At 37.1% G+C, this 11,257-nt stretch overlaps 1 protein-coding gene across 1 annotated transcript; it reads left to right on the top strand.

Annotated features, from left to right (window-relative positions):
* The first annotated feature begins 876 nt into the window (after nucleotides 1-876).
* Nucleotides 877-2,096, top strand: LOC106088079 (flavin reductase (NADPH)). Its single transcript, XM_013253377.2, has 3 exons — nucleotides 877-1,036; nucleotides 1,118-1,273; nucleotides 1,335-2,096. The coding sequence occupies exons 2-3, from the start codon at nucleotides 1,201-1,203 to the stop codon at nucleotides 1,880-1,882; spliced, it is 621 nt and encodes a 206-aa protein (XP_013108831.1). The 5' UTR covers nucleotides 877-1,036; nucleotides 1,118-1,200; the 3' UTR covers nucleotides 1,883-2,096.
* Nucleotides 2,097-11,257: the final 9,161 nt, after the last annotated feature.

The following is an 11,257-nucleotide window of genomic DNA, read 5'->3' as shown; positions in this document are numbered from 1 at the left end:
AGACTTCGTTGGAATTTGGTACACAGGTTTTGTGCACAGCACACTGCTACAACAACAACAACAACCGATTTTGTGCCAAAAGCATGTGGACAGATAGGACCCAAAACCCCCCACATGAAAATGTTTTCCCATATGTCCTTATCGGAATCACTTTCTGTTTTTTTTTCGTTATTTACTCGTCAAATCAGCTGTAGCGCAGGAGTTAGCAAGCCCGCAATGACGTTGAACACCTGAACACATTTGAGGACCAACAACAACCAATCCCATGGCAGCCGGTTGTACGTACCGGATTGACCCAATGGATTACTTCATCGGCAAGGGCTGCCGCCTCAGTGTACAAAACACTGCCAAGTTTATTTCTAAAACCACTTTCACATTTCAATTTACGACCCTTGCCACTCAAGGTAGTTTCGTTGGGGGTAGATTTTTGTTGTTGTGCTAATGACGATACCTCTTAATTGTACTTTTATACCCACCTTTAAGGTGGAGTTGCATACCTAGCGCAGCACTTATGGTTACTTCCGCGTGCATGTCTCTCTCAACTTTCAAAGCGATTTAAGGCGCAAAATATATGATTTGAATATGTTTATTGTTTGACAATTTTTTTGTAGTTTTAGAGAAATTCTTTTATTAAAATCATATTAAACCAAATCATTGCCAATTTCCATTGAAAATAACTTTGGAAATGACATAAATAAACTGATTTTTTAAGATTCGTGCGCAGCAAAAGGCGCATGGCATGTGACTAAATCCATTTCGTTGGATTTTTCTGTCAGATAAATCTGAACGCTTCAAACCCCTTAATTATAAAAAGCATGTTTAAAATTTTACTCTGGTAACACCGTGGTGTTGTTTTGTGACACATGACGCCCGCCACCGCCCCCTTCAAAAAAAGTAATTAATTTCGGAAACTTTAATTAAACAAATTTTTTTATCAGTCAATAGTTGGAAATTATAGACGTCACACTACTCTATCATATCGCATGTTGCGCATGAAATCATTTATCATTTTTATTCGCAAATTAAACGTTAACAGGTAGGGTAGCAATCAACAACGTGATCCGGTTGGCAATTACAAACAAAAACAAAGGTAAATCATTAATTTGTTTACCATCAGATAACTGTCAGTTGGCTTAACTTACGAAGCCATACAGAAGAGAAAATTGGAGCTGTAAAGGTGTTTGTGCAAAGTGTGAAATTATGCAACGAATTGCAGTTATAGGTGGCACCGGCATGACCGGACAATGTGTGGTTGATTATGCCTTGGAAAAGGGTAATTTTAAGGGCATTGCTATATGCTATGATTAGTCCTATTACATAATATATAATTACAGGGCTACAAATTCGTTTACTCTATCGCACAGAAAAAACTGTGCCAGAACGATTTAAGAAGTCCGATAAAATAGAAATGGTCCAGGGCAATGTGGTTAATTTGGAGGATTGCGAGAAGGTTGTAGAAGGTGTTGATGGCGTCTGCATAATATTGGGTACCCGTAATAAACTTGAAGCAACATCCGAACTCTCAAGAGGCACAGCGAATCTTATCAAGGCTATGAAGGCAAAAAATGTTACGAAATTCTCCGTTGTTATGTCCTCATTTCTATTTCGGCCCCTGGCCGAAGTTCCCGCAATGTTTCATCGTTTAAACGATGAACATAAACTAATGCTTGATTATACAAAATCATCTGACCTGCAGTATATCGCTATACTTCCACCACACATTGCGGATGAACCATCGACCGACTATATAGTACAGCATGATGAGGCACCTGGTCGAATGATTTCCAAATATGATTTGGGAAAATTCATAGTGGACTCTTTGGAACAGCCAGAACATTATCAAAAAGTGTGTGGTGTAGCTAAAAAGTGCACAGAAGATTAAACAGATGGCTAACCAAAATACAAATATCATTTAAAAAATTTAAATTCTTCGATGGCGCCATAATGTTACGGCATGTATCTTGTTATGTTCCAAAACACCAGTCATTCGCCTGCGTCATACATATGAAATTAAAATTGCATTTTAAGATATTCAAATTTAATCACGTACCACCATTAACACCTAATACAAAATTCATTCACTATCTTATCGAAAATGTGCCTTTTTTATAGAACGAATTGTGCACTTAGCATTTTAATTGTTCTGGCATGGAATATAATTGTATTAATTTATAGTGCCCGCAAAGCAAACAAAACGTGCACGTACAAGGTTTCTAACGTATGGTCTTATAAGGTGAAAAAGCTACAAAATATGAATGGAGCCATTACCATGGTATTGCAATTAATGTATTTTAGGCATTTGCCAACCGTTTGCAGCTAAATCGTAGAATCTCTGTGTTACATTGGATATTTTTTGAAAACATAATTGCTATAAAGACTACAAGTCAAATCTTTATACAAATTAATAAACAACAAAAACAAATTTTAAGTTTAGAAATGAGCATTCCATTGATAAAAATTTGATTCAAAGTGAAAGAAAAAGAGTATCTAGGTAGGTATACATTTTTTTTTCACAAGCTATACCTACTATAAAAATTCCCAGGACGTGTGAGCAGCACACAGGTTGGAACATTGGGGTCCGATCTGTATGGTGTTCATTTTTGTCACGGGAAGCTTAGCTGCGAGCTACCGGGCGCGTCTACAGGTTGCAGATAGTAGATAGAGTAGCTGCAACGATAGTCGCGGACAATCAGCGGTATCGAGCGGGGAGTCTCAGTGAGAGGCCGGGCGACACCGGCTGTTGCACAAATACTGAGTGCCTATGATGCTCGATATGACAAGGCGGGTTATTGGCGCCTTTAAATAACCAAGCGAGCTACAGGTTGCAGATAGTAAAATGCTCCATACAGAGTAGTTGCAAAGGCAGTCGCGAGCAGTCAGCGGTATAGAGCGGAGAGTCTCAGTGAGAGGCCGGGCGGCACCGGCTCTCGCACAAATACTGAATGCCTATGATGCTTGATATGAGAAGGCGGGTTATTGGCGCCTTTAAATAACCAATGACCAGCCTGTTCCCGTGGTGATTGATCCTTTGGAAGAGGACGAAACTGCTCATCTACGAACTTGGTCACCTACAGGAGATTGACGAGGATCGCCACCTCCACATAAAAATGTGGCCACAGCAACAACAACTATAAAAGTTATGGAAAAGATCGGTTAATATGACAACAAGAATGTTGGGAGTCATAACAGAACTCAGAACATGCGAAGTATCAGCCAAATTGGTTAAAAAATCATATAAAAACATGCTTCTTTGGGTGATTAACCAACAAAATCTCATATAAAAACATGCTTCTTTGGGTGATTAACCAACAAAATCTATATTTCGATTCTGGCAAGAACACTTGAAGTTCAGTAAACAAATACTGGAATTGGTAAGTTGTGGTCTAGAAATGATAAGAAATTTTATGTATCCAGATCTACCAACTCTTCAATTTTTTTTTTTTGGGGTGGTTCATTTAATTTTATTACAAAAGGGATATGGTCCTAGACGAGTGGGTTTGGCTGCCACGAGTGAAGAGATCCCAGGTTACAAACGGGAGGACACACGTCCAACACGCTGGCATCAAACATAGCTCTGTGGGAGTTGAGGTGGCTACATCTGCAACTCTACAGAACAATTCTTGTTTGCTGACTGTGGATAATTTGTTCAGGTGCAAATGACTGTGTTTACTCGATAGCTGTGCACCGCTTTTGCTACCATGTCTGCGTGAATGCGTATTAAACTTACTTGAAACGCAGTTTGATCTAAAGGTTCATGTAGCGCTGAATCTCACGATCTAGATCATGTAGATCCATACTGATATATCTGGCCGGTGGATGCCTATCTACAAAATGGTGATTGGAATTGTCTCTGCGATAGCATACCAGTAGATGCTTTTAAGAAATCAGGATTTTTGTCTCCTTATGGATGTGGTCTACCTGAGAACTGAGGCCATATCTGAATATTATTACACTGGTTATAGCTCAGTTGGCGGCTTGAGAACCTTGATACTCCCTATCTTGTCACAAATTGCAGTGGCATATGCGGAAGATTTATAAACGCTGTCAATTTCGAAGCTTTGATCATACAATCGTCCACATATGATGATGTTGTTTTTGTTTTTGTCACATTTGCGATCCTCATCAGGTTCCAAAAGTGTGCAAGCTCGTTCCGGACCGATTCTATCACATAGGATAGAATCTTGATGCCGCCTGAAGGGTGTGAAATAGAGGAGAGGGAGGGGATAAACATTGCTGAAGATATCACACAATTTCAAAAACAAGTGGCCCCACAGATAATTCATAATCCAACGTTGAAGGCCCGGTTGGAGTGACGTGTTAGCGATGTCGTCTAAAAAATGCGGCTGAACGACCGTAGACTTTTGAGAGGTCCAGAGCCACGAGAACCAACCTATCATATAACCTGCCCTGATTTAGACCACGGTCAATATGTTTAATAAACGCGTGCAAAACACTTGTTGTTGTTGTCGTAGAGGTATTCTGTACACTGAGGTGACAGCCCTTGCCGATGAAGGACTCCATCAAGTCCATCCGGTATGTGCAAACGGGTGCCATGGGATTGCACAAAACAGTTGTAATGTACTCTTCGGAATCCGTGCTGGTACTCAGCAAACGAAAATTTTTCAACTAAGCATGGAAGGAGATTTACCTTAAGCTTCTTGGTAGGGAAATCGGTCTGTATGACCCAAAGAAGGGTCATTCAGACTCGTGTACTGTTTAGGCTTGTGAAGCGCAAGCACTGAACTCATTAGAGTGCTCAGTGACAGGTTGAGGATTTATGTCATGTACTCGACTCCCGGTATATCAAAGTTTTTCAGCATTAGTGTAGACATTCTTTCTAGGCCCAATGTCTTGGACGACTTGGCGCTGCGGATGACATTAGTAACTTTGTCCATTGATGGTTGTTCATATGCTCTGAGGTCACAAATACGACGGACAGTTCTCCTCCTAACCTTGTCACTCACGGGTTTCTGAGCGAACAACCTGACGCATCTTATCGGGTAATTCACAGTTACGTCGCCCAAAGAAACTGAGGATCTGTCATCCCTTCAATGGGTTTCGAAAGTGATTTAACAGTAGATCACAGCTTATCAATACCGGCGCCTCAAGTACATTACTACAAATGCTCTATCAATTAATTGCGCTTTTGTAGTTGAGTACCCTGTTAATTTTCAGATTCATCTCTCTGATTCTAGGCTTAATGGGGTCAGAGCAAGGAATCCCTTCAGGCTCGCCTGCGCCAAAAAAGTCGGCTGCACTTGGGGTATCCAACCTGCTGGTATAAATCGATAAGGCCACCGTGGCATAGAGGTTAGCAAGACGAGCGCCTGGGTTCAAATCCCGGCGTGAACATCAACAAAATTTTCAACGGTGGTTATCCCCCTACTAATACTGGCTACATTTGTAAGGTATCCTGTCATCTTAAAACTTCTCTACCAAGTGGTGTCGCTACGCAGCACGCCGTTCGGGCTCGGCATAAAAAAGGAGGCCCCTTTTCATTGAGCTTAAACTTTAATTTAACTGCACTCATGGATATGGGAGAAGTATCCCCTTCTCCTTAATGGAATGTTCATGGGAAATTTAGTAGTAGTATCTCGGTATCTCCTCTCAGCAACTATCACATTTGAACTTTGAATTTAAAGCGTCGATTGGTGTACCCAATAGACCTAATTCTTCAGAAGTTATGAAATTGCGTGGTCGATCGATTGTGGTTATTATAGGCAAGTGGGTTGATCTCATGCCAGAATTCGTCACTGAGGAGATTAGGGGATGCAATAGAAATGCATGGCAAGCTTCTGCACCTGCTCGTAATCCTAGTGTTGGGTTACTCATTCACCATGTAAAACTTGGAGCTTTCAAGCTGTTCCGCCAAAGCTATGACCCGCTGGTAGTTACCTAGGGAAGAAAGAATGTCATTAAAAATAATTGTTGATCGCCCTTCGTTACCATTTGTTAGTGAATCTTGGACTAAAACAAGCAGTGAGCATTTTAGTGTATTTCCTTTAATAGGGGTAATAGTAGCTTTCCGATGAAAAGGCGGAGGGTTGAAGATTGATCTGACTTATTAGAAGTCACACTCGCTTACAGTCGTTGCAGTGCAACCAAATTCATCTACATCACTATATATGTACATACATTTATTTATTTAAATTATACTCAATATAGTCAAATATAAGGTTAGTAGGAAGAACAAAAAGTCAAGTCCCCAGATCGGTTTATATGACAGCTATATCAGGTTATGGACTGATTTGAACCATACTTGGCACAGTTGTTGGATATCATAGCAAAATACTTCGTGCAAAATTATATTCAAATCGGATAAGATTTGCGCCCTCTAGTGGCTCAAGAAGTCAAGATTCAAGATCGGTTTATATGGCAGCTATATCAGGTGATTGACCGATTTGAAACATACTTAGCACTGTTGTTGGAAGTTATAGCGAAACACGTCGTCCATTTACAATCCCAACCGACCTACACTAATAAGAAGTATTTGTGCAAAGTTTCAAGCGGCTAGCTTTACTCCTTCGAAATTTAGCGTGCTTTCGACAGACAGACGGACAGACAGACATGGCTAGATCGAAATAAAATGTCACGACGACCAAGAATATATATACTTTATGGGGTCTCAGACGAATATTTCGGGTAGTTACAAACAGAATGATGAAATTAGTATACCTCTATCCTATGGTGGAGGGTATAAAAAGTAGCATAGACTACTGAGGCCACCAGCTAAATATTTAATTGCAATTCTAGATAATCACGTTTAATTGGGATATGAATTTAAAAACTGTTGATATTGTCTTCGCCAGGATGTTCTAAGATATCTGGAGCCTTTGTTATTCAGCAATATTACAGTTTATTAGGTGTTGGTAGGTACTAATTGTGTGACCCATGTCAATTTTTTTTATATACTTTTAAATGAAAAATATTTAAGGCGTATAGTATCTGACAACCATCCAATAAATTACAATAATACTTTAGTAGTCATTCTTGGTTGCTATCTATGGACTTGTTAATCTATTAATCTAAACAAATGTTTATTTGGCTTATTTTCGAACATGGGTGTCATACTCATGTTTTATTTAGTATCAATCTAATCTTTATTGATATAGAGTGCATAAGATGATGATTGATGAGATGGGTTAGTTGTTTATTTTAAATATAGGTCACAAAGATAACATTATTGCCATTTTTTTGGCAATGAAACATTTTACTTGGGTATTTGAAATCTTTATACTCATATGCCCTTTGTCTTTGTACGGACAACTGTTTATAACTCGTTATTCGCATAATGGATAATCCTTATTAGGAAATAAAGTATTGTGCAGTAATTGAGTACAGCTAACATAGCTAAGAAGGCTTTGGTTTTTCTCAACAAATATTTTGATTTTGTGTACACATTTTTTTATTTAAAAAATTGTTTTATCCAACAACACCTTTGTCTTTTAAATATAGAATCCTAAATTTTGTTAAACAAAAATTGGCTATTTCCTTCAGTAACATACAAATTTCATGTCAGCCTCAATATATGGCAGACACACATTTTTAACCTATTCTATTAGCATATACATATATATATATGCATAATATGTTATTTTTAAATCTATAATATCCTTAAAGAGGTGAAATCTATCGAAGAACTTTTAATTGTTAGTTGTAGTCTATTGTTGAAGCCTAAAAGTATGCTACATTTTTTCAACTCAATGTTTTAAAATTATTCACAAAAGCTGTTTTGAAGTTTGAAGTTTATATTTATTGAGTCTTTTTTTAAACATTGAAGTAGAATTAGAAACATAATAAAGAAAACTTATGACTATAATGTATTATCGCAATAACATATTAGGTAGTTTCAGCACCTGGCTTTAGCATAAAAGGTAAAATGTAATATGGATACATGAAATTAGAATTATTGACGTCCTTGCTCCCGAGACTACTACATTAAATAGAAAAATCTTAATCTAGGGTTTGAACTTAAAGCTACAAATAATAAAATAAGCAAAAAATAATAACAATTATAACTAAAAAAAAAAAAACAAGGAAAAGTAGGTTAAGATGTAGCTAACCACGGTGAGTACCGGCTAGTGCCTTTTCGTAAAAAGCGATAGTACCCGATTCAGGTTCATTTATATATCCCAAGGGAGATAAATACTGAGCATTATACCAACCAATGTTCGCTTGACTATTCATAGCGTCAATCATATGAGAATTCTCATGAAGCCCTAATCTTAAATTGAATTTCTCCAAAAGATCACACACATAGGAAGAAAGCCGCTTTAACTTGGAATTCAAATAAATGAAATTATTTGAATATCTTCTGTTAATGCGCTTAAAATTCTTCCCAATGCAAAGTCTCAAAATTTTCCGCTCAAAAATCTCAAGTTCTTTCATAACAATGGGGGATATACTGAACCAAACTGGAAAACCATATAAGATAACAGGCCTAATACAAGTCTTGTACAATAAAAGTTTCGTATTTACAGGCAAAGATTTGTATCCAAGAATTTTTTGAAACGATGCGAATATTCCCTGGGCCTTATTACGGACCTTCCGCGCGTGTACGTTGAATTTAAAAAGTTTGTTAAACTCTACACCCAAATATTTAACTTTCTCTTTAAATGGAATTTCAATGCCATTTAAAAATAGCTTCAAGGATTTACTCTCAGGTACAACAAAGCGCTTGCATTTTCCCGATGCATTTCTTATGCAAATGGCTTCGCATTTTGAAGTATTTATCTTTATACCCCATTTATCATAAAAATTTTTAACCTCATGGAGGTATTGCGAGACTTGGACCAAACCACATGCTGGCGATTCATTGTGAGAGTATAAAAGGGAATCATCCGCATACAAAATACCCGAGGAATGTTCGGAGTTGTGGGGAAAATCACTCATAAAAATGTTATATAAATGTGGAGCTAAAACCGATCCTTGCGGGACACCACAATTAACATTTGAAAATTCCGACAACTGATTTTTGAAGAGTACGCCAAATTGTCTATTCGTAAAAAAACTTTTGAAAAGCTTTATAATCGGAGGACTAAACCCTATCCTTATCATTTTAGTTAATATACCATAGTGGGAAGCATGATCAAAAGCCTTTTCAACGTCAAGAAAAACTGCAACAGTACATTTCTTTGCTCTTAAATTCAATACAATATCATTTGTGAACTTTGTCATAGCATCAACTGTGGAATGCCCTTTTTGGAAACCAAATTGTGAGTTTGGAATATATGGTAAAGTGATTCCTTTATCCATTTTAGTACGGACAATCATTTCAAAAAGTTTACCCAGATTTGACAATAAAGATATAGGTCGCAAGTTAGAAATCTCATTACTATTGGATTTTTTCTTAATTGGAATTATCTTTGAGGTTTTCCATGAATCTGGAAAATATCCGTTGGAGATACAGTTATTAAATATGATAACTAAATATTCAAATGCTTTAGTTGAAAGTTTTCGAATAATAAAATTAGAAATAGTATCAATGCCAGACGATTTCTTATTCTTTAAATATGAGGAAATATCAAGAATTTCACCCAAAGTTGTAAGATTTTCCAACCTGTCTTGATTTTTTGCATCTGAATCAATTGAAAATGAATAGCAGTGTTGAGGAACATTTGCAATGAAGTCATTCACAAAATCTTCCCTTACAGACGAAAGATGAACAGAGCTATTATAAATATTAGAAAAATACGATTTCAAATGGGAAAGGCATTCCGACTCATTTGTTATTATCGCACCATCAATTGATAATTTATCCAAAGGTAGAGATTTTCGATGCCCAATAATCTTGAAAACGTCCCGATGTGCTCTTGGCCCCGGCTTAATTCCTCTAAGTTTATCTCTAAAAATAGAAATCTGCTCTAGTTCAACCTGCCTCTTAATAATAACACTCAATAATTGGATTTGCTTGGATAAAATGCGATACTCTGGACTGAATCTGTTATTGGACACGCGATAAAGCCTCTTAAGTTCTTTTTGCCAATTATATTTAATTCTATATAAATTCTTAATTCTATCAGATATCAAGAATTTTCTGTTACCCAATTCAATTTTCTTAGAATGAAGTTCTGAGACAGAACTCACAACAGAAGCAAACTCTTCAATGTACTGATCAATTTCATTGTTACTCAAATTTCTATTTGAAGGGGGATAATTACTTAAAATACCCTGAGTTATATCGTGCTTGAAATCATCCCAATTTGTGCTTTCGAAGCTTGTAAATGTAGGAGGAGGCTGCAAAACAATTTCGAAGCTAGGAAGAATGACGTTAAGTTTGAGAGGGTAGTGATCTGAAAAACTGGGTAAACATGAGGTCGAACAAACAGGATTTGGCAGGTCAGATGTGTTAGAACAAAAGAGAAAATGATCCAAGTAAGATGAACCATTTGGAAACGTTGGTAAAAAAGTGGGGATTTACTTGAAGGAAGTCATAAAAACAGTTTCCATTTGAATTATTCATAGAATCACCCCATGAAATATGTCTAGCATTGAAATCACCACCTATAAATGTGAAATCAAATCCCCCAGAATAATTACCTAAAGAAGACAGAGAACTTAAAATTTGCGATTGGCTTGAATTGCCAGGAATATAAACTGAGCCTAACAAAATTTTCCTAAGAACGCCATTAATAGAAACATCAATAGAAATAAATAAATTAGAGAAGAGAAACCCTAAGATGACTTCTTTTCTGAATTTAAAATGTTTCTTAAGTAGTATGGCCACACCTTGTGCGCTGTTATCCCTTAGAAAGTGACAGCCTTCAAAACTAATATTACCTCCAGCTCTCAAATGAGTTTCCTGAAGGAAAGCAATGTCAATATCAAACTTTTTCATTAAACTGTGTAATTCAAATCTACGGCCATATTCAATGAGTGACCTGACATTAAATGTAATAAGATCCAGAACATTATGGACCATAGACTTGGTTTACTTCGCGTAAGAGGCCTATACATCGCTGTATCGCCTCTTCCTTTGAAATGGTTTGAAACTCCCTTATAAAATTGGCAATTTTGTCTTCCAGCGAAATCACTTTAGGAGGGCAAAGTTCTTTAGCAATTTTCAAAAATTCTTCAATGATTTTCGGTTTCGTTGAGGGTTGAGTGTAACTAGAAGTACCGTTACGGGACGCATCGGAATAAGATACATTCGGTTGAGTAAAAGAGTTTAAAGCACTAAAAACATTGTTTTTTGCCTTCTCTTTTCTCTCTAGGGCAACTGATCTAGCTCTCTTCTTAAGCTCAACATATTTTTTAT

Source organism: Stomoxys calcitrans, chromosome 2 (assembly GCF_963082655.1).
Source record: "Stomoxys calcitrans chromosome 2, idStoCalc2.1, whole genome shotgun sequence".
Taxonomy (NCBI): Eukaryota; Metazoa; Arthropoda; class Insecta; order Diptera; family Muscidae; genus Stomoxys; species Stomoxys calcitrans.
This window is presented reverse-complemented; position numbering and strand designations above follow the sequence as displayed.

Coding starts and splice junctions, on each gene's coding strand:
- LOC106088079 (XM_013253377.2), top strand. CDS start 1,201: ATGCAACGAATTGCAGTTATAGGTGGCACCGGCATGACCGGACAATGT. Junction 1,274..1,334: donor TGATTATGCCTTGGAAAAGG/GTAATTTTAAGG, acceptor ATATAATTACAG/GGCTACAAATTCGTTTACTC.